At 36.7% G+C, this 24,630-nt stretch overlaps 1 protein-coding gene across 2 annotated transcripts in view; it reads left to right on the top strand.

Moving 5' to 3' along the window:
- Nucleotides 1-24,630, top strand: part of SPIDR (scaffold protein involved in DNA repair) — a 469,654-nt gene that overhangs the window by 160,794 nt on the left and 284,230 nt on the right. For both annotated transcript variants that reach the window (XM_077768515.1, XM_077768516.1), the window contains one exon: nucleotides 6,329-6,429. In XM_077768515.1, coding sequence (XP_077624641.1) covers nucleotides 6,329-6,429 — 101 coding nt within the window. The remainder of the gene's footprint in view (nucleotides 1-6,328; nucleotides 6,430-24,630) is intronic.

The following is a 24,630-nucleotide window of genomic DNA, read 5'->3' as shown; positions in this document are numbered from 1 at the left end:
CGTAGAGAATTCATAACTCCCATGAGGAGCAAAGAGTTTGAACCCAACATCTAATGCCCCAGTTTTGAAGACTTTTCTCTGGAAAGATGATCCTCCAAAAAACATCTAGCTCTGAAAATCAAGAGGACTTGTGTCCATAAGACCCACAAGACTATAGCAAACAAAGAAATAGTATTAGCCTGGCTTGGACTTGTGGTTTTTCCTCCAGGGTTCAGCACAGAGGGAGTAGATAACACTCATCATCCAGTCTTTTCTTGAAAGCTGCCTGTTTGTATACTCTAAAAACTGCTGCTGCCTGAGGGTCAGGCTTCTGATTTAAAAGACACACCTAGGTGCTGACTGCCATCCTTCCCAGAGGTCAGAGAGATCAGCAGATGACATCTCTCTGCACATTCTAGGTCTCCAGTGTCTCCCAGAGGGCACACCTCTTGCTCTCCTGGCCCTGATGGCCAGAGGGACTTGTGGTTTGTGGGGCCCACAAGATGGTGGCAAACAAGGAAGCAATTCTTACCTGATTGTCCCTTGAGGACTCAGAACAAAAGGAGCAGAGAAAAATGCCCAGCTCCCAGTCTTTTTATGAAAGAGGTCTAGCTGCTAGGCTATTTTAAAAGCTGCTGACTTTAAGAGCAGCTTTCAAGCATATTAGAGCTCTATATATTTATTAACTAAAATATAAGATGTCTTTTTTTTTTTTAATAGTTTATTGTCAAGTTGGTTTCCATATAACACCCAGTGCTCATCCCCACAAGTGCCCCCCTCCATGCAATATAAGATGTCTTATAAGCCTCATGGTAACCACAAAGTGAAAACCTGTAATGGATATAAAAAGAATAAAAGGAATCAATACAAACAACTGTAGAAAATCATCAAATTAAAATGGAAGAGACAAAGAGAAGAAACAAAAAAGCCAGAAAAGTTAACAAAATGGCAACAGTAACTCCATATCTATCAATAATTCCTTTAAATTAAATAGATTAAATTCTCCCATCAAAAGACATAGAGTGGCTGAATGGATAAAAGAACAAGACCCAACTATATTGCTGCCTATAAGAAATTCATTCCCTCCTTAAAAGATCATATAGACTGAAAGTAAGAAAGTACAAAACCACATTCCATGAAAATGGAAATCCAAAGAAGGCAGGGCTTGCTATATTTCTATCAAACAAAACAGACTTTCAGCCACAGCTATAACGAAAACATCATTTTGTAGTCACGAAGGTATCAATTAATCAAGAGGATATAACAATTGTAAATACTTATGTACCCAACATAGAAACACCTAAATATATGAAGCAAATTTAACAGCTGTGAAAGAAGGCAGAAATAGAATATTAGGGGACTATAGCACCCCACTTTCAACAACAGCTAGATCATCCAGACAAAATCATTAAGGAAATAAGACTTACAGACATTATATCAGATGGACTTAACAGACATTTTATAGGATATTACATCCAAAAACAGCAAAGTACACATTCTTCTCAAGAGCACCTGGAACATTTTTCAGGATAGATCATATGTTAGGCAACAAAACAAGTCTTAACTACTTAAGAGAATTAAAATCATATAATAATTTTGGGAAAAGATAAAAAAAAGACAAAGCCTTATCAAGACATACAAGAAATGAAAAAAAGATACAAATAAATAAAATTAGATATGCAAGGGGAAGCATTACAGTTGATAGCACAGAAATACAAAGGGTCATGAGAGACTACTGTGAACAATTATACACTGAAAAATTGGGACAATCTAAGAGAAATAGATAAATCCTAGAAACATACAACCTATTAAGACTGAAGCAGGAAGAAATAGAAAATCTGAACAGATCAATTACTTGTAAGAAGATTGAATCAGTAATCAAAAACCTCTCAACAAATAGAAGTCCAGAAACAGGTGCCTTCACTGGTGAAGTCTACCTAATAATTAAAGAACTACTACCAATCCTTCTCACACACTTTTGAAAAGTGAAAAAGAAGGGAATGCTTCCAAACTCATTTTTCAAGGCCAGCATTACTCTGATACTGACATCAAAGACACCACAAGAAAATTACAGACTAATATCTCTGATCAAAATAGACATAAACATCCCCAATAAACCAAATTGATAAAAGGTTCATACACCATGGTCAACTGGGATTGATTTCAAGGATGTAAGGATGGTTCAACATAGACAAATCAATCAACATGATATACATACCACATTAACAACACGAAGGAAAAAAATCATAGGTATCTCAATAGATGCATAAAATGCTTTTGACAAGTATCAACATCAATTCATAAGAAAAAGTGCCAATAATTTGAGTATAGGGAGAATGTATGTCAACATAAAAAGGCCACATATAGTAAGCCTACAGCTGACATGATATTCCTGAGATAACGAAAAAGACAAGGATGCAAACTCTTGTCACTTTTATTCAACAGATAACTAGAAGTCCTAGCCACAGCAATTAGGCGAGAAAAAGAAAGAAGAGGCATTCAAATTACAGAAGAAAAAGTAAAACAGTCTCTATTTACATATGACATAATATCATACATAGAAAACCCTAAAGACCACCAATAAACTGTTAGAATTAGTAAATGAATTCAGTGAAGTTGCATGATACAAAATCAATATACAAATATCAGTTATTTTTATATACTATCCAAAAGAGAAATGAAGAGAATAATCCTAATTACTAAAAGATTAAAATACCTAGGAAGAAATTTCACCAAGGAAGTAAAAGTACTGTACACTGAAAAGTATAAAGACACTGATGAAAGATATCGAGGAAGACAGAAATAAATGTGATCATTGATTGGAAGAATGAATATCATTACAATGTTAATACTGCCCAAAGTAGTCTACAGATTTAGTGCAACCCCTTTCAAAATTCCAATGACATTTTTCCCAGAAATAGAAAAATCCTAAAATTTGCATGGAACCACAAAAGGCTTGAAAGAGCCAAAACAATCTGGAGAAAGAACAAAGCTGGAGACATCACATTTCCTGATTTCAAACTATATTACAAGGGAGTAGCAATCAAAACAGCATGGTATTGGTATAAAAACAGACTATATTTCAATGATCATAGTAGTCCACTTGTATATATGGTCAATTTATTTGTGACAAAGGAGCCAAGAATATACAATGGGGAAAGGACAATCTCTTTAATAAATGGTTTTAGGAAAACTGGACAGCCACATGAAAAAGAATAAAACTAGACTACAATCTTCTGCCATACACAAAATCCAATTCAAATGTAATAAAGATTAGAATGTAATACCAAATACCATAAAGCTCTTAAATGAAGACATGGGGTAAGTTCCATGACATAGGTCTTGGCAATGATTTTTTTTTTTTTAATTTGGTGCCAAAAGCAAAGGCAACCAAAGCAAAATTAAACAAATGGAACTGCACCAAATAGAAAAGCTTCAAAACCACAAAAGAAAACCATTAACACAATGAAAAAGGCATTCTGTAAGGGAGAAAATATTTGCAAGTCATATATCTATTAAAAAGATTGATATCCAAAATACATAATGAACACCTACAACTCAATAACAAAACCAAAACAAAAACAATCCAACTAAAAGTGGGCAGAGGAACTGAATAGATATTTATCCAAAGAAGACATACAAATGGCCAACAGGCACATGAAAAGGTGCTCAACATCACTAACCATCAGGGTAATATGTCAAAACTAAGTGAGATATCTGGTCTTCAAAAAGACCAGAGATAACAAGTGCTGGTGGGGGTATAGAGAAAAGAGAAACCATATGCACTGTTGATGGAAATGTAAATTGGCACTAGCACTGTGGAAAACAGTGTGGAGGTCTCTAAAAAACAGAACAAAACAAAACAAAAATCAGAACTAACTTACGATCCACCAATTCTTTCAGTAATAAATCTGTACGAAATGAAAACAGGATATCAGAGAGGTATCTGTACTCGTGTTTATCATAGCATTAGTCAATATAGTTAATATGTGGAAACAAATTCAGCCTGTGGATACATGGATAAGAAGATGTGGTGCTTGGCTGTGTGTGCGTGTGCACACGTGCGCGCGCGCGCACACACACACACACACACACACACAATGGAGTATTACACAGCCGTGAGAAAGCTGGAAGTCCTGCCATTTGTGACAACATAGATGGGCCTTGAAGGCATTATGCTAAGTTAGATAAGCCAGACAGAAAAAGACAAGTACTGCATGGTATCACTTATAAGTGAAATCTAAAAACCAAAAAAAAAAAGTCAAACTCATAGAAACAGAGAGTAATAAAGTGGTTGCCAGTGCCAATTGTGGAAAATTTAGTAAAATCGTACCAGGTATAAGATGAATAAGTTCTGAAGATTTAAAGTAAAATACAGTAATAGCTACTACCTTTGAACTTTGATAAGCTGTAGTAGTTTCAGATTGTTTGAAGAACAAAAAATCTGGTGTTAGTGTAAAAAGAAAATAAAGTAAAACACAAGGATTAATGTTGATAACATTGTATTTTACAATTCAAATTTGCTAAGAGACTAAAGCTTCAGTGTTCTCATACACAAACATGAAAGTTAAGTATGTGTGGCAATGGATTTGTTAATTAACCAAATTAATTCTTTTTTAATTTCTTTAATTAATTTCTTTTCTTCATAGTCATAGGATTGAAAACCAAAATTTGACAAGTAACTGTCTAGATCATTGTACAAAGAATAATCTGTTTTGCTTTTTTTCCTTGTGTTTATTATGAGTTTCTTTTTAAGAGGCAGTAGGTATATCGTTGAGGCTCAGTTTAGGAACTCTGGAGATGGACTGCTAAGGTGTGCCTCCAGGTATACCACTTATCACATGTCTCACCTTTCACAGGTATTTGATTTCTTAATGCCTCATTTTATCATGTGTGAAAATGAGGATGACAGTGGTATCTACTTTTATAGTGTTGTTTAGAGAAGGAGTATAATGAGTTGCTTAGTGTAAACAGAATGAATGATATGAAGAAGAGCTTACACATATATTGAGTAGAGGTAGATATGTATGTAAAGATGAGGTTCTTTGGCATATTTGTGATTATGAGAATTAAAAAAATTGTTATATGTACCACACATTCAGAAATAATAGTGCCTATCAGAAAACAAGTGTGGTACAAAACCAAAGTAGGCAGTAATGATAACATACATAATATGTATAAAAATAAGATCTTTCAGTCATTTCAGTAGAAAGAACATATAGGGTGCAAGTAAAAATCATGACAAAATCATAATACTAATGACTAATGTCTCTTGAAGGTTTAAATGCCAGGTACTATGCTAAGTCTTTTCTGTTTTCAACAACTGTATCCTCATCTGGCTAGGTAGATAATATTGGAGAATTTCTTTAACCTCTTCTCTAATTTCTGATTTTATCATCTGAGAGGTAGTTATTGATATCTATTCTAAATAAAGGTATATTATTAGAATAAAATTAGATAATGTAATGAAATGATCAGTGAGCTGGTACATAATTATATAAAATAATATACTGATAAATTTTGTATAATCATAATGGTGATTAACAACTTATCCTAGTTTTTCTTGAGAGCACAGATATTTTAGTAGCTGCTGACTTCTCTGACCCCAGGAAGTTTTCTGAATCAAAAAATACATATATAATATATATGTTTATATGTGTTTATAATANATTAGTATAATAATATATGATGCAATATTATATATATTATCCATTGATAAGTAAGGGTTTTTGTGAAGTATGTCCATTTTAATCATTTTCCTGCCATACATGGAAGTTTTCTTTTTTTTTTTCTTCTGTAATGTTGGTACCTTTGCGGTGTGCTTGTGGTTAAGACTCAGTTGTCTTTGTGGTCCAAATAATGAACCATACCTAAATTCTCTTATTTGAGTGTTCTGCCTGTTAACAATTCACAGATTTTATTCTTGACTACAATTCTGACCATGCTTTATATGTTTTGTTCCTGTCTGCTGAGTAGATTGTGAGGCTCCCCTGTGGCATGGTTCATTGCCTTCTTTGTATTCCTGGCATCTAGCACTTTGCTAGATAGAACAGGAAACAAGTGATCAATATATGTTTATGGGTAAGCAAATTTGGAAATAATAAAAAGAAAGTCAAATTGATCTGAGAATAGCCTGTTTTCTAAGATTCAGGAAACTGAGCTTCCAAGAAATCTTAAAGATTATTGACCTAGGAGGATTTGGCTTCTAGGAAAATAACATAATGCCAATAATTTAGAATTTGCATGTTTTATCTATTTGTCTCTGGCTGGAGGGTATAAAATACAGATGTTCCAACTATTCTGGAGCTTTTCTTTTAACCAACTTAATACATTGTAATTCATTAAACAGAGGCGGGCTAGCAGAAAGACTAAATGGACTGCAGAATCGAGAGAGGTCTGCCATTTCTTTATGGAGACATCAGTGTGTTTCTTACCAAAAGACGCTTTCAGGTAAGGTCTGCACTGACATCTGAGACTGTGGATAAAGAACATGCTAATCAAAATTATTTTTTGTTAAGATATATTAATTTGATCATTACTGTTTCCATGACTTTTTCTTTTTCTCCAGGTGTCCTATGGGTCTCAGAAATTGTTCTGAAAGATGAGTCCATTCTTATAAGGTCTATCGATCCCTCCCTTTAGAGCTTCTCACAGTTCAATAGAAGGCATAGTCTTTATCTAACTTGGAGAGTTCTGTATTAGGCTTTTCTTTGGCTCTATCTTAGTAATAGCTTTCAGACTTTTGTGACTGACCCAGTAAGAAGTACATTTTATATAATCTCCCAGGGCACATATGACTTGCATGCACGCACACATACACCTGAAACATTTTATAAACAACACTAACCTTAATATGTGTGATATATTCTACATTGTCTTTTATTTTTCCCATAATCCTAGTCTCACTAAATTGACATAGGTCTCTTCTAACGAGTTGCAAGATGTAGTTTGAAAGTTGCTACAACAAGCAAGTGACTGAAATCTTTGTTTTTTAACAAATTGTTTGATGTTAAAAATATTTCATATACCTAGAAAAGCTCCCTCTTCTGTGAGACTGTGTTCGTTTTCATGGTTTCTTCCTGAGTGGTCTCTCCATTTGGAGTGGGAGAAGAGGTAGGTGGGAATGGTCATCTATTAATAGTTTTCTCTCCAGGGCAGTCCTTGGAATATGCATTTTAATAGGCTCACAATTTATTTTGGCGCATGTTAACATGCAAAATATAATGAGTGCTAGATAAAATCGTTAACTAGTATGTTGTTAACTGTTGCACATTTCTCTGGAAGACTTTTTAGTTCCAGTTTTGTTCATTGTCTTTAAAATCCTTCCCAGCTGGCACCTGGCTGGGTCAGTGGGTAGAGCATTTCACTCTTGATCTCAGAGTCATGAGTTGGAGCACCATGTTGGGTATAGAGATTACTTAAAATTTACAAATCTTAAAAAATAAAATGAAGTAAAAATCTTTCCAGCTATCTTTTAGCAACTGTCTTCTCTCTTTCACATTCTTGTATTAGAGAGTATTATAATATGACATATGGTATGACATCAGGATGACCTGATACCATATGACCCAAGAATACTTTTTTTTTATAGGATGCTCTGAATTAGCCCATTGTTACATTTCTTACTTTGTATCTTTTTTAATATAAAAGATTATATTAAATAATCATCTTCACAATTCCTTTGATTAGTCAGAAAGCCAGGCATGCATAAAGGTTGACAATGAGTTGTATTACTCAGGGAAGTCAGTTTTAAGCACAAGGAAGAATTTAATTATATTCAAAATTGAAAGTCACAGGGAGAAAATTTTATTTCAGGTCTGTTGGTTTGAAAAGATTGGCAGGTCTTTTCCAGATGGTAATTCACAGCTTTGAGTCCAATAAAAAGAATGCCTCTTTTCCAATATTTTACCAGAAATTCTGGAGTGATTTTCATTGAACTACTGAGACATGTACCCCTCTTTAAACTCATCACTATTGAGGTGGAGTATAATAAATAGCACTACAGGAGCCCTGTAATTAACTTGTGATCTTTTTCTTTTAAGACTTATTTAATAAAAAATCAATAAGAACCCTTTGTGATTTTATAATATATTATCTCATTTTAACCTTTCAGTAATCTTTCATGTTTTATTTATAAATAATTACATGTACATACTTAACCTCTTAAATGTGAATGTCTTTGATTTGGTGTGATCATTTTCTCCAATAATCTGTTGACCTCCACCTCTAACTAGTTTCTGTTTAACTTTGTGTCACTCATCATTTTGAATTTAGTTTGGGGTTTTATGCATTATATATTTCTTTTGTTCTGCTTCAACTAGAAAAATATGGCCTAGCCACCTATATTCTCCAACTTACCCTTCTTTCCTGTTCTTCTTTTGCCTCCATTTTTTTGAAGTAATTATATTAGAGAATGGGAAGCTTGGATTTCTTTTTGACTAGATATAAATATTTGACTTGTTTGATTTCAATGAGGCAACTTTTATTTCTTAGTAATATGGATCAGCTGTGTATTGAGAGGTTGGGATGGGATCATGAACCGCCGGATGGAAAAGACGGGATGGGAAGAATGGAGGATAAGCTGAGGATATAGATAGAACGGGAACACCTAGCTTTTCTTTGGAGTCTGGCCACTGCACACTTAAAAAGCCAGAACACTGAAAGTGCCCTTTATAGGCTACATTAGTGTTCATACTACACCCTTTTTTCCTTTCCCTCATGAACAGGTAGAATGTTAATTGTTGAGGGTTCTTAGAGATCTAGTCTCAGCTCCTCTTTGGGGGATGGAGAGAGTATGTGGCCTACAAGAGGGAAGTGACTTGCTCTGATTATTCCAATAAAGGAAGAAACATGGCTAGAACCCTAGCCACATGACTGCTAGTGTCATGCTCTTTCAATGGTACCACATCCTGGCTTATGAAAATAATTTTTTCACTCCTCTACCATTTGCTCTTATTTATTTTTGAGAGAGAGAGAGACAATGCAAGCAAAGCAGGGGCAGAGAGAGAGGGAGTCACAGAATCTGAAGCAGGCTGCAGACTCCAGGCTCTTTACTGTCAGCACAGAGCCGGACGCAGGGCTTGAAGTCACAGAACTGAAATCACGACCTGAACTGAAGTCAGATGTTTAACCGACTGAGCCACCCAGGAGCCCCTCTACCAATTTGCTCTTGATATTACATTGACAAATAAACAAACACCCCAGGTTGGACTTTATGTGTCTAGTAAGGTATCTATTCTGAATTTTTGTTGACTTTATAGTCTTGAAATATTATAAATATTATCAAGGTGAGAGGAATACTTGGACAAACTTTAATTTGGACTGTAAATTCCTAAGAAATAATTGGGTGAAAATAGCTTCTGTCTGTCTTCTTTTCTACAACGTTGTCCTTATCACTGTTGTATCACATTTAGAGGTTTACCATATGGCATGTACAATGCTGAGGGCTTACTACATATTAAATCATTTAGTATGCAAAATAATGCTCTAAGATTCAGTTTGCTCTCCTTATTTTCCAGGTGAAAAACTTGTAGATTGAATATATGGTGTGATTCATATACGTGTATAAGCCCAGGTTTGATGTTATCTCTGTTGTCCATGTTCTTAATCACGAATCTGTGTGGGCCTTCATTAGATTATCCACTTGGGCAGGAGAAAGTTAGGATTAAGAAGGCAAGTGATTAAGGAACAAGCAGAATTAGAAATATTCATACAAATGTCATTTTTGTTTGGGAAAAGGTAGTCTTTCAACATGTAGGTCCATATTGTATTCTTGAGACAATACTAATTTAAGAAGCATAGGATGTTAAGTTTGAAGGTTATATAAATAATGAATCTTATGTGGGATACCCTCAAATCTTATGATTTTGATAGGGAAGTGGCAGATTGTCTTCTTAATTATTCATGTTAACATACAGTAGAAATCACTCTACATGTTGTCCTGCCTTCGCATAGTGAATTGACCAAATTACTGAATAGAGAGTATCTTCTAGAGGTTGGAAGAGAAAAATACCAAGTCAACCAAGTATGACTGAGTGCCTGGAATGAAGGGAGGGAATATGACCTTTTATTTGGTTCATAAGCACCAAATAGCTTATTTGGAATGTTCCTTATAATTTTCCTTCTTATTTTTTTAACTGTTATTTATTTTGTTTTTTTTTTTTAATTTAAAATTTTTTTAATTTATTTCTGAGTGAGACAGCGTGAGCAGAGGAGGGCCAGAGAGAGAGGGAGACACAGAATCTGAAACTAATTCATTAATCTGATATATGGAATGGACCATCTCCAAAAGATTTTTCTCTTAAAGTCTGAACATTTTTAGATTTGGATTTTATTTTTTGTTTCTTTCTCTTAGATGAATTTCTTATTTTTGAGATCTCTTAGATCCTCTGCTTGGGGTCTTGTAATACATGGTACCATTTTTTTCATTCTTTTTGATACAATGTATAAACATATTAGGAAGAGCATTTCACTCTTTTGTTTACTTTGTGGCCTGACAGAAGAAGTTTTTTATTTCAGTATACAAAATTATATTTTCTTATTTCTATATATTTATGGTAACTAGGTAAGTAAAAGAAAAACTTAAAAATATTAAATAGAGGTAGCTCCACTACCTCCAATCATGAAAATGTAGTAAGCAACTAAGATTGATGGATTTATTAAACTATCTATATTATTAATCTAAACTCTCAGAACCTTTTAATTTCCCTATCATAAGTGAATGTAATAGTACCTCACCTAATGAGCTTGGGCAGAACATAACTCTCCTTCTTTTCCTGAGGGTTTGCATGTACCTTTGAGTTAACAAGGTACTGAAGTCATAGTTCCATTTGATTTCTTACACAAAAGTGGCTTGTTCATTTTAGATTAATTTTGACCAAATACATTGGGCTTGGCTTTCCCTTCTTCTGATGGGTTTACTGAGAAATCTAGGAATTTTATGAACCATGTCTTAGTTTTTGGTTTAGAAATTAAGTGTAGCATCTCTATCACTCTATATTTCTTTCAGATATGAGAAATAATGCTATATGAAATTAATATGTAGATTGTGATTATTTAGCTTGTGGCCTTTCTTCTTAAATTTTTCCATTTGAGGAGTATCATCCAATTAATCCATAGTGAGGAGGGGTGTGAACTTGCTTATTGGTTTGAAATGTTTGAGTGAATGTCTCCAACATATCTTTCTGCCTTTTTAAAAAAAAAAAATTTATTAGGAGATAGTTGTAGATTGACATATAACTCATGCAGTTAAAAGAAATAATACAGAAAGACTCTCTGTGCTCTCTGCCTGTTTTCCCCCAATGATGACATCTTTTCTAACTGTACTATGACAGCACAACCCAAATATTGATCCAGGATACAACTCACTGATCTTATTCACATTTTACCAGTTTTACATGTACTTGTGAGTTTATGTATGTATTTTGTTTATGTAATTTCATCATGTATAGATTCATATGCCTACCACCACAGTTGGTATACAGAACTGTCCATCACCACAAGAGTCCCTTCATGCTATCCATAGCCATCTCTTTCCCACACTTCTCTCTTAACACCTTACAACCATGAATCTCACCATTTACATAGATTTGTTATGTCAAAAATGTTATATAAGTGGACTAATATGGGGGAGGGCACCTGGGTGGCTCAGTCAGTTAAGCATCTAACTTCGGCTCAGGTCATGATCTCACTGTTTGTGGGTACGAGTTCCCTGTCGGGCTCTGCTGACAGGTCAGAGCCTGGAGCCTGCTTCAGATTCTGTGTCTCCCTCTCTCTGCCCCTCCCCCACTCACACTCTAGCTCTTGCTCTCTCTCAAGAATAAACATTAAAAAAAAATTTTAATGGAATAATATGGTGTATAACCTTTTGGGATTGGCTTTTTTTCACTCAGCATAATTCCCTCAAGATTTGTTTGTATGTATATCAATAGTTAACTTATTTTTATTGGTGAGTAATTTTCCGTGATGTGAATATACCAGTTGTTTAACTGTGCACCTACTGAGGGACATTTTGATCATTTCCACATTTGGGCTAGTACAAATAAAGGTGCTGTGAACATGTGTGCACAAGTTTTTGAGTGAACGTAGGCTTTTATTTTTCTGATATAAATGATCAAGGGAGCAATTGCCAGGTGTTATAGGTAATGCATGTCTAGTTTTATAAGACTTTGCATATTTCAGATATTTCAGTGAATTATTTCTAAAATAGCATAAAAGTTTTTTAACACCTTTGCTTTGTGGATTTTCATTTTTCTTTTCTTCCCTCTTTATAGCTTAGTATTCTGGGCTATTTTATAACAACCACTTATACGACTTAATAATCAGTTTAGTTTTCCCTGTTTGTTCCCCCAAGTAGATTTCAGTATAAAAGACATATTTCAAGGTTTTTCAAACTTGAATAAATTTTAAATGTGTGCCTATTTCCTTGGCTGTTTTTTTGTGATCACTAAGGCGGGATTGACCTAGCTGTTTAAAGAACAAGAGAAACATGTGCTGCACATGAAGACTAGTGTAGATGGGCATGTGAGATGACAGGCAGAGAAGAGGGGTGCAGGGGCCTGACCACTCAGGGCCTAGAGTCCATGATTGGCTTTTCTTAAAATTTACTGAAGTATAATTAACATATGTTATATTAGTTTCAGGTGTACATGATATTGATTTAGCAGTTCTATACATTACTCAGTGGTCCCTGTAAGTATAGTCACCATCTGTCACCATATGTTATTGCATTATATTGATGATTATATTAAGTATCTTCCCTGTGTTGTGCTTTTCATTTCCATGACTTATTTACTTTATAACTGGAAGTTTGCTTTTCTTAATCTCCTCTATTATGCTCATCACCACCCCCTCACCTTCCGGTGTGATGCTTTAGAAATATGCGTTTTAAAATGTGTCTATGGAATAGAGAATGGGTGATTATAGAGGCAGAAGAAAAATATTTCCTAGATTTCTTTCCAGGAACCCTATTCTATTTTTCTTCTTTTTGAGGGAAAACAGTTTTCCAACTGCTTTGCCATGGCCAGTTTTTATTATGTGATATCCAAAGCATTTCACATGTTTGTTAACCCATTTAATCCTTACAATAACCCTTCCAGTTGGATCTTCTGGTCCTATTTAGAGATGAAGAGAATGGAGACAGGCACAGCCTTGTGTGTTTGCATCATTCTGCCTCAGTGGCCTGTGAAATTGGCCCTTCTCATTCTAGGTGGATTGTTGGGAGGCAGATCCAGGCAGACACTGAGAGCCTATGCTCCTGGCATGACAGAGTTCTGGAGACATGGATGTAGCAAAGTCTGTGTCCCAGTTCCCTTGTTCAACTTCTGTTTAGTAAGGACATGACAAATATTTTCTCAATGTTTGATGTCTAAGTTTTTAAAACTAAAAATTGTTAAGGATATTCTTAGATGGACAAAATGAGTGGACTCCTTGTATTGTTTAAGAAGAGGCTAGGGGAAAAAAAACAAAAGATGGTCTTCACGTAAGTTATTTTTCACTGAGATTTTTGTCCAGAAAAGTTTAGTCTGAACTTGAGAAAAAAGCTGGGGGAGGGGCAGAGAAACAAGTAAATCAGTGAAGTCCAGTAGCATTTACTGGCATCCAAAGCAGAATTCTCTCTGCTCAACTTGCTACTATCAGTTATGTTGAGAGTAGTCACTAAGCACGTGTGTGTGAGTTCTCATTTTAGAACACCCTTTGATATGCCTGTGAAGGTAAAAATGCAGTAAGTTTTCTGTGCACATGTACGTGTTTCAAAAGTAATAAATATGTTGTCTTGAACTTAGATTAGTATTATAAGAGTAAGGAATGAGCTTAGTTATTCATAATGGTGTTAATATTTAATAACTTTTGTATTAACATTTTTGTATTTTTTTACCTTTTGCCAGTGGGTCACTATCAGCTGAAACTTTGTGAAGTGTAGGCCACAAAATACTGTCATTTCTGTCGATGCCTTTCTCCAGCGCTTCTTCAATAGCATCTTGTTACTGCCATGCAGGAAGCCTTGTTTTCCACTTGCACCATAGCCAGCCCCTAGGTGCCTGTCCCCAACTGGTTGGCAGAATGCCCAGGCTGGCTCACCTAGATGAGGGACTGGGTCTCCTTAAAACAAATCCCCACAGTTATTAAATTGCCAGACTCTATTAGGTAACCTAACCAGTCACTGTTAGTGTATCTGCTTAGACTAAATATGTTCAGATTTCATGAGTTCTTATTTTCTCTTTTCTGTCTCATTATTTTAATTTCCTAATCTCTTTGCAGTGAGAATAATTATTTCCTTATTTTCCCACCATGATTTTTGCAAAATTACATTCACTGCCTTATTATTTTCCCAGTGCCACATTTTATAACACATGTCCCCATCAAAGGTTTTTTTTTTTAATGTTTATTTATTTTTGAGAGAAAGCATAAGTGGGAGAGGGACAGAGAGAGTGGGGGTACAGAGGATGTGAAGTAGGCTCTGTGCTGATGCAGGGCTCGAACTCATGACCACAAGATCACAATCTGAGCCAAAGTCAGATGCTTAACAGACTGAGCCACCCAGTTGCCCTGGTTTTGGTTTTGTTTTTGTTTTTGTTTGATTTTTATGGGGCTTTTGTTCCTTTCTCCTCTGAAGAACAGTCTCTGAATTTAGGGGGGAGGGGAAATCCGCCACTTAATATTTCTTCCTGAATTTCTGAATGCTAGACTTGAAAATTTTTCAGAGATGATGCAAACAAGTAAGACAGAAGTTCAGATTGATGCAGATAATACAAATGATGTCTCCCACTGAATGCTGCTCCTTTCCAGGCACTGAATGAGGCAGTGCACACACACTTCTTGATTCCACCAGTTACCTCAGGAATCCCAGAGCTTCACTGTGCCTTCTAGACTATAAAAGAATGTTCTACTGTCCATAGAATTAGAAATTGTTTGTTAAATGGAGAAGCTGATTTGGGGGTGGGAGACAGGGCTGCTACCCTTCTAAATCCTATTTTTCACTGACTATCGTTAAACAAAAGGCCTTTTTTTTTTAGATGTTTAAGATCACTTCAATTAGCTATTAAAAAACATTGATTCTCCTTTAAGTTGTATTGTAGAAAATAAACAACCAAGTAATATTTAGTATCTTTTTCTTTTTTTAAATGTTTCTTTTTTGGAGAAAGAGACAGAGTGGGAATGGGGAGGGGTAGAGAGGGAGACACAGAATCTGAAGCAGGCTCCAGTCTCTGAGCTGTCAGCACAGAGCCCTATGCGAGGCTCAAACTCAGAAACCTTGAGATATGACCTGAGCTGAAGTCAGACGTTTAACTGACTGAGCCACCTGGGTGCCCCTTGTTTTCTTTTTTTTTAAGTTTGTTTATTTATTTTGAGAGAGAGAAAGTGGGGAAGGGGCAGAGAGAGAGAGAGGGAGAGAGAATCCCAAGCAGGCTTGATGCTGTCAGCACAAGACCGACTCAGGGCTCCATCTCAAGAACCATGAGATCATGACCTGAGCTGAAATCAAGATTTGGGCGCAGACCGAATGAGCCACCCAGGTGCCCCTATTTAGTGTCTTTTTCTATAAAATTATACATCATTTATGCAGTGGAAAATTTTTTGTGTGCCTATATTTCTGTTTTGATTTTAGTTGTATTAAATATATGTCCTTTTCCGATACTGCTGCTTTACTGGTGCTTAGAATATGGTGGTGGAAACAGGATGGTGGCAGGAGAGGTCATGATGAGGAGCTACATACATGAATAAGCAAGATCTGGTCACTGCACTTAGGGAACTTCTGTTTTAGTAATTAGATAGATGGTATGCAGAGAAGGAACATAGGTGCAGGTTGGCATAGTGAAGGATTTGTTGTTTTTTATTTTTTTAAATGTTTTATTTATTTCTGAGAGAGAGAGAGAGAGGCAACATAAGCAGGGGAGGGTCAGAGTGAGAGGGAGACACAGAATATGAAACAGGCTCCAGGCTCTGAGCTGGCTGTCAGCAAAGAGCCTGACATGGGGCTCGAACCCACAAATCATGAGATCATGACCTGAGCCGAAGTCGGGTGTTTAACCGGCTGAGCCACTCAGGTGCCCCTGCATAGTGAAGGATTTGTGAGGGAGTTTGGGGTGGGCGCCACACTGAACAGGCCTTGGAGGACAGCTTCAGATTTACAGGGGGCACTTGTAGCCTCTGTCTAGGTTCTAGGACAGAGTATCAAAGGGAGATGGCTAATGAGTTATGAAACATTGGACATTTTGTTATTCATGTTTGCCAGAAAACTTATATTTTATTTAACTGAGATTTTTGAATAGCTGATTATTTTTCCTGTTTCTATTTTCCATTAATTTTATTGAGAAAAGTGCTGTATAAGTTTAAGGCATAGCACATGAATATTTGACATGCAAATAGAACATGATCACAAAATAAGTGTAGTTAACATCCATCATCCCATATAGATATAAACAAATAAAGAAAAAGAAAAACTGCTTTTTTCTTGTGATGAGAACTCTTAGGATTTACTGTTTTAGCATTAGCTGTAGTCACCACATTGTAGGTTACATCCGTACGACTTACATATCTTATAACTGAAAGTTTATACCTTTTGATAATCTTCATCCAGTTCTCTCTCCTCACCCCCTACACTTGGCTCCCTGCCATCTCTGGTAACCGCAAATCTCATCTCTTTTTCTATAAATTTGGGAGGGGGGGTTGTTTTGATTTTTAATTCCACATATTAATGAGATCATACAGTATTTTTTATTTCTTTGACTTATTTCACTTAACATAATGCCCTCAGGTTCCATCCATGTTGTTGCAAATGGCAAGATATTTTTTTATTATAGCTGTATAGTATTCCATTGCATTTATATACATATATAATATAATTTATTTAATAAATATATATTAAATACTATATATACCATATATAAAAATATAATGGATAATTAAGTACTATAAAATATATTATATAAATTCATATACATATAGAATATATTTATATATGTATACCATATTTTCTTCATTCATCTGTTGATGCACCCTTAGGTAGTTTCCATATCTTGGCTATTGTAAATAATGCTGCTATGAACATAGGGGTGCAGATATCTTTTGAAGTTAGTTTTTCAATTCCCAGAAGTGGAATTGCTGGGTGGTATGGTAGTTCTGTTTTTAATTTTCTGAGGAAACTCCATACCGTTTTCCACAGCTATTGTGCCAATTTATATTCCCACCAACAGTGCACAAAGAGCTCCTTTCCTCCACATCCTTGCCAGTGTTTGTTGGTTGTTTTTCTTCTTGATGCTAGCCATTCAGACAGGTGTAAGGTGATCTTGCACTGTGATTTTGATTTTGATTTCCTGAGTGAATACTGATGTTGTGCATCTTTTCATGTACCTGTTGGCCTGAATGGCCCATATTTTAAGTGCTTTTCCTTTTGTGCAAAATCATTATAATTGAAAGGTTTTTTAGGTTATTATTGAAGTCCAATAAAAGGCACTTTTTTGCTATATATTATATCCAGGCAATGAAATATAAAAGTACAGTTTAACCCTTTAGAAAATCTAGGATGCAACAGCATTTTTATTTAAATGCCTTTACCATGTGAATATTTGCTTTTCTTTAATTTTTTTTAAACATTTTTTAAAAATATTTGAGAGAGAGAGAGACAGCGTGAACAGGGGAGGGTAAGAGAAAGAGAGAGATACAGACTCCGAAATAGGCTCCAGGCTCTGAGCTGGCAGTACAGAGCCCGACGCGGGGCTCGAACCCACGAACTGCGAGATCATGACCTAAGCGAAAGTCGGACGCTTAACCGACTAAGCCACCCAGGCGCCCCGAGTATTTGCTTTTCTTAAATTATATTTTGTGTTGAAATATAACACAAAGAAAAAAGAACAGAAAATGTAGATATGCAGCTTAACATGTACATATCAAGCAAGTACAACTGGGGCGCATGGGTGGCTCAGTCACTTAAGCGTCCGACTTCGGCTCAGGTCGTGATCTCACGGTTCCTGGGTTGGAGCCCCACACTGGGCTCTGTGATGACAGCTTAGAGCCTAGAGCCTCCTTCCGATTCTGTGTCTCCTCTCTCTGCCCCTCTCCCACTCACACTCTGTGTCTCTCTCTCACACAAATAAATAAACATTAAGGAAATTTAAAAAAAGAAAAGCAAGTACTACTGTAACCATCATTAACTCAGAGAATGGAAATTGATGGTTTTCTATTAATTCAAAAGGTTTTTTTACTCACTGGAGAAATATGGTATAAATTGTTGCCTTATATCTTTTTATTTTTTTAAGGCAGATGGCCATAGTATTTTTTGTTTTGGTTTACTTTGTCTCTTATTTCTTTGATTCACTAATTCAAACTTTTATCAAACAACAAATATGCTTCTATCATTGACACAGCTATGTGACCCTGTCATAGCATTAATATTTTCTTGCTTCCTTACTTAAAATAGTAAAGCTTTATACTTTAGAAGGGAACAAAACAGTATTTTGCGTTTGAAGATGTGTTAATAATGTCTGTAAAATTTTACTTACTGAAGTGTTTTTTTGAAAATCAGACAAAAGAAATAAAACCAAAAGGAATAGTGTATTACTCCTTAGGAATTGTAGTGGAAAATGACTACAATGAATTATTTCTTGAAGAACATTTTATGTATACAATTTTAAGAGAAATTGAAAGAAACCATATTCTATTTCTTATACTGATGATTAACTCTAATAAAGTACTCCAGATAGTGCTCAGAGGCAATTCTAACTAATGCTTTTAGGCTTTCTTCACATTGTATAACAGTTTGGAAGTATTAGTAAACATTATAAAATATATTGTGGAAAACCATTAACAACAGTTGACATTGGAAAAGATATTAGGCAGGGTTTCTTTCTTTTTTTTTTCCTGAAAAATTTTTAGTTTATTTATTTATTTTGAGAGAGAGCAGGCATGAGTAGCGGAGGGAAAGAGAGAGAGAGTTAGAGAGAGAATTAGAAGCAGGCTCCATGCACTGTCAGCATGAAGCTCTACATGGGTCTCATCTCATGAACCATGAGATTATGACCTGAGCTGAAACCAAGAGTCTGCCACTTAACTGACTGAGCCACTCAGGCATCCCAGGACAAAGCTTCTTTTTAAATAGTTCTTTTATAAAAGAAAAAATTTGTCAAAATCACATACATTGTTTTTATAATTAAAGAAGGGAGAGGGGCACCTGGGTGGCTCAGTTGATTAGGCGTCTGACTCCAGCTCTGGTCATGACCTTGCGGTTCATGGGTTCAAGCCCCGCATTGGGCTCTGTGCGAATATCTCAGAGCCTAGAGCCTGTTTTAGATTCTGTGTCCTTCTCTCTCTCTGCTCCTTCCTGGCTCGCTCACTTGCTCTTTCTCAAAAATAAATAAGCAATAAAAAATTATTTTTAAAGAAGAAAGGAGAAAAGTGTGAATAGCAAATAGCACCCTGAATTTTACTTATGAACTACTAAAATGTGTACCGTTGTGTCAGGAGGTGAACAACTCAATAACTTATTGAGACTCGTTTTTCCAGTGAGGCAGTTTTTCAAAATGCAGAGTACAGGCTGCTCTTTGTCTTTGAGCATGATCAGTAGTGGACATTCTCAAACGATTTTTTTGTAATCTCTGACGCCACCACCACAAGTTCCTATTAGGCACTCCTCCTGGAGCTCTCCTTTTTACCTGCACAAACCTCATATAGGCATTTCTTTGCTCCTGTTGCAAATGGTGGCTGAGACTGGAAGAACACTGGTCCTGAGGCTGCCCACTGCCCCAGTGTCCCTGAGGCCAACCCCAGGAGTGGTGGATGCATTACTTGAGAAGTGGGGTCCCATTGGTCTTTTTGGGAACAGGCCACCAGAAACCTGGCCCCTGCTCTTTCTCATTGCTTTCAGGGGACTCCTCTGATGCTGGGGAGCCCCTGAAAATAAGGTCATTTTTCAGACTCACTCTTGAGTGGTCAAGAGAGGAAGAAGGAATGTCAGAGCCAGTGTCTTCTATACAGAAATAATGGTGTGAGCAGGAAGAAGAACCAAGAATCCTGTGTTGAATGTGTGTCTAAAAGTCTTATTTACTTTCTTTGATGCAATATTTTCTCATAATTAAAGAATGACTTGGGGTGCCTGGGTGGCTCAGTTGGTTAAGCGTCCGACTTCGGCTCAGGTCATGATCTCATGGTTCGTGGGTTCGAGCCCCGCATCGGGCTCTGTGCTGACAGCTCGCTCAGAGCCTGGAGCCTGTTTCAGATTCTGTATCTGCCTCTGTCTCTGTCCCTCCCCTGCTCATGCTATCTCTCTCTCTCTCTCTCTCTCTCTCAGAAATAAGTAAAGCATAAAAAAAGTTAAAACAAAACAAAAAAAAGAATAACTTGGGGTAGAAAATGTTAGACTGATTATTTCTACCAAAGCAAGTTGATTAGTAAACTTAAGAGCCCTTTATTTAGATGAAAAATAATTGTTGGAAATACATGTGATTTAATCTATCTTACAGTTGTGTCTTTATTTATTTTTTTTAATGTTTTTTCTTTATTTCTGAGAGAGAGACAGCATGAGCAGGGGAGGGTCAAAGAGAGAGGAAGACACAGAATCTGAAACAGGCTCCAGGCTCTGTGCTACCTGTCAGCACAGAGCCTTATGCGGGGCTCGAACCCATGAACCATGAGATCATGACCTGAGCCAAAGTTGGACGCTTAACCAACTGAGCCCCCCAGCCACCCCTAGTTGTGTTTTTAAAGTTAGGAAAGAGAGCTATGGTTAGCTGTTCATTTAATTTGTCTGATTTTGGGCAAATGTTTTATTTGTAGGTACATAAGAGATTTTTGGCATAATAGGACAGGTTTATAAAACAATATATATTTATTTAGATTTACTAGATGATGGGCACCTGGGTGGCTTAGTCAGTTGAGCATCTGACTTCGGTTCAGCTAATGGTGTCCTGGTTCTGGAGTTTGAGCCCCACGTCAAGCTCTCTGCTGACAGCTCAGAGCCTGGAGCCTGCTTCAGATTCTGTGTCTTCCTCTCTCTTCACCCTGACCCCCTCTCAAAAATAAACATTAAAAAATTTTACAAGATGAGAATGACATGGATTGAAGAAGAGTTGTCAGTTTTATAGTTCAGAGTCTTTAAAAAGCTATAAAATTTTTTCTTAAACTCCTTGATCTACCTTATTACCACCCTAATTCCGATTGAAGAACACTACTATGACCTCCTCAGTATGGGTCAACTCCAGTTTGGCTGGAGAGGGTTTGCTGCAGTTCTGTTTCTTAACTTCCCCTTTCCTTTGGGGTCAAGGGAGCTGTCTCTGGATTATCTCCAGCTTCCCTCTAGCCAATAAAACCAGAAAGCCAATTACATGTTTAAGCTTTATTTTTTCTCCTCTTTTCTGTCCCTACCCACATTTTAGTGTAGCGGTATTCAATATGGTTCTTTGGCATGATGTGCAAGAATTCACTTGAATACTCTTTGCTGAATTAGTCAAGTTAGGAAACAAACTATGATGTTAGTTTGTCCACTTTTGGAGCTATGATTTCATGTCCTAAGTGACTGTCATTTCCAATGATCATTTTAAGTGTAAGTTAACAGAGAAGTAAAGAGTTCATATTTAACTTTGTTATAGCTATATTAAAAATAAATGATGGTATCTGAAAAATAGAGGAAGGAATGCTTAATACCAAATTCAGATCTCTGGCTAATGTAGCTGTCACACCATAGCTGCTACTGCCATATCCATTTCTACCATATTTACTAAAAATAAATAATTTCTTGTGAATTTTTATATGTAAAACTATAAAATGTAATTTGGTGACACAGCAGAATTCAGTGATGCTTTTGGTTTCCCTGTAGATTTACTTAATCTCCATTTCTTTTTATATGAAAAGAAAAACAGTAGTTTATAGTTTTAAGATTGTTTACTCATTGGCCTGAGGTTTAAAAGAAACTTTATGTTTTCTGTTGTAAGTTATCCAAAAATAAGACTGCACAGTTAACCCATTCTAAATGAATTATATAGTGGGTAAAACATGTTTCCTGTTGAATTCCATATGTGGTTCAATAAATAAAAATTCATAGCGTTCAGTTGGGACCTTGTCGATGATGAACATTACATATATCTTAAAAACCCTGATTTCAACCATTAAGAAAGTGTTGATATTGGCAAGGCAGCATTTTCTTTGGCTTGCTTGAACCAATTGTCATTTTTACCCTGTATCCTAGTTCAGTATCCCACTGGCATTTATCCATGCTGTGAAATCTTGTTTAGGTTATCTTAACCTTTCCACCAATCTAATTTTCCAAATTTCTTCAGCTCATTTTTATTTTCAAAGGCGTTATAGGTTTTTCACTTAGGATCCTATTGCTTGGAGAAGCCCGTTTGAAAGTACAAGCCCAAACTTGATTTTTCCTCATCTTTCAGGAGAGACTGCTATGGAGGAGGAACTCGGCAGGACAGGTGGCACTGCTCTTGGGGGCCCATGTAGTGTGAATCTTATTTAAAGAAGGTGCTCTAAGAATGGGCTTATTACACAGTCCTACCTATCTTTCTGAACAGATGCAGTTGTAAATTTTTATGTGACCAAACAGGAACATTTTCAGCCTGCAGAATGAATAAACAAGTTCTTAGATTAGTAAAATGCCACATAAAGTTGTAAAAATTGGAAGCTGTGCTTTTGTACTGTGATAGTAATTTAAAAGAGTAGCCAGCAGGGGCAGCTGGGTGACTCAGTTAGGTGTCCAACTTTTGATTTTAGCTCGGGTCATGATCTCAGGGTTCCTGGGACTGAGCCCTGTGTAGGGCTGTGCTCAGCATAGCCTGCTTGGCATCCTCCCTCCCTTCTCTCCCCTCCCTTGCTTGTGTACAGACACTCTCTCAAAATAAATAAACATTAAAAGAAAAAAAAAGTAGTCAGGAGGCCCACTTTCACACCACTTTTCATCCCAGTGATGCTTCATTTCCATGAATTGCTGTCTTCCTGCGGCACTCACACAGCTGGTCACCCTTCCTTTAAGGACAGTGCTCCCCCATGGATTGCCCCTTCCCATGTTCACCTGCCTTTTTGGTTCTTTGCTGAACCCTTTTTTATGTGTGGCTTTAGCTTCCTTAGGCTTCTGCCCTGGACCTCTTCCTGTCCTGTGTGCCTTGCATGGGTGATCTAGAATCTCCATGCTGCCTCCCCCAGGACTGCCTCGTGGTTTGGTAACTCTGTGTCCTGCTGCCTTTCTTGGCCCAGCGCTGGCCCCACTAGCACTTGTAGAATCCTGTAGGTCCTGTAGACCCAACATGCCCTAGCACTTGCCTTCCTGGTCTATTAACTGAGCAGTCTTCACAATTGGACTTTCTTATACATTTTTTCAGTCCATCTCACCCCTAGATTCTGGTGATTCTGCCTCAGAACTCTCTCAAGTCAGATCTCTTCATTTATCCCATCTGCTACTATTCAGGCTCAAATTCCCTCATGCCTGGGTGATTGTGTCAGTCTCCCTGTGGTCTCCCTGCCACTGACCTTTCCTCATTTTCAGCCTATCAGGGTCATCATCCTAAGAAGCAAATCTGATAATTTCACTCTTCTGCTTTAAACGATTTCTTTTGACTGCTACTTGTCTTTGGAATAAATGTTCACCACCACTAAGCTGTCCTGTGTGGCATTCTTGGTCATGTGTCCAGCCTACCTGATGGTAGGCTTATTTCCCACTGCCCTACATGCTACCCCACGCATGTGCACAACACTGAGCACCTCCTTCAAAGGTCAGTTATGTCCTTCATGAAATGTTTGGCAACTGGGCCTAATATACTTTTCTGTCTTTGGTGTAAATTTACCTCCAGTGTCCTCTTACACTGTAATTACACAAAGTATAAGTGAATAATAACTGAGCAAAGTCTGCAAAGATGTATAGTTCTTACCTACCAACTCTGAGGGAGTGCCTGGTAGCTCAGGAAGTGTTTATGAAGTAAATAAATAGATGTCAGTGGTGAATTTAAAAACATTACATGACATCTGAGTGTAAACATAGTCCTAGTTGGGAGATGTTGATTTTGGTCCCAGCTCTGCCAGAGCCAAAAGTATGTGTGGGTCATGTGACCAGTGCCTCACTTTCTTTACTGATAAGAGTGGACTTTGTGAGACCTTGGGTTCTTTCTACTTTTAAAATTGTTTTGCTGTTTTACCTTGTCGTGTGTGGTGTTCCCAAGTACAGGCGCTCTGATCATGTTTCACTAAGTGTTTTACTTCCCTCGCAGTTTTTCCGTGATTGGAACTCCCTGGTCTCTCACTTGCATACCTTTCAAGAGAGGCACTTCCATGACATCATCTCATTTTATTCCTTAGGCTGCTTTCCCTTCCCCTGTCCTCCCCCTTTCCTGTTTGTGTTTGTTACAATGTTGTAGAAAACAGATGGTGCCCACGACTAAAATACCTACTTTTGTTTAATAGTTGTGAATTTGCTGTACTTTAAATGGGACATTCAGAGCTCCAGCTAATTGTAGATTTTGCCCATTTTGACGTAATTTAAAGTGACTTAACTAATGAATTAGAAGTTGTTCATTAGAATATCTTTTATGAAGAGTTGCAACAACAGGAGGGGAGAGGGTTGAGGGTTGCTATTGGAATAAATATCAAAAATAACTATTTTTGAATTGTAGTTTCAGCTGAATTATAGTTTCAGCTCTTTGTGCTATACAGATTTATATAGTA

Source organism: Crocuta crocuta, unplaced genomic scaffold (assembly GCF_008692635.1).
Source record: "Crocuta crocuta isolate KB4526 unplaced genomic scaffold, BGI_CrCroc_1.0 scaffold381, whole genome shotgun sequence".
Taxonomy (NCBI): Eukaryota; Metazoa; Chordata; class Mammalia; order Carnivora; family Hyaenidae; genus Crocuta; species Crocuta crocuta.
The sequence above is the reverse complement of the archived record's forward strand: the minus strand, read 5'-3'. Positions and strand labels throughout refer to the sequence as shown.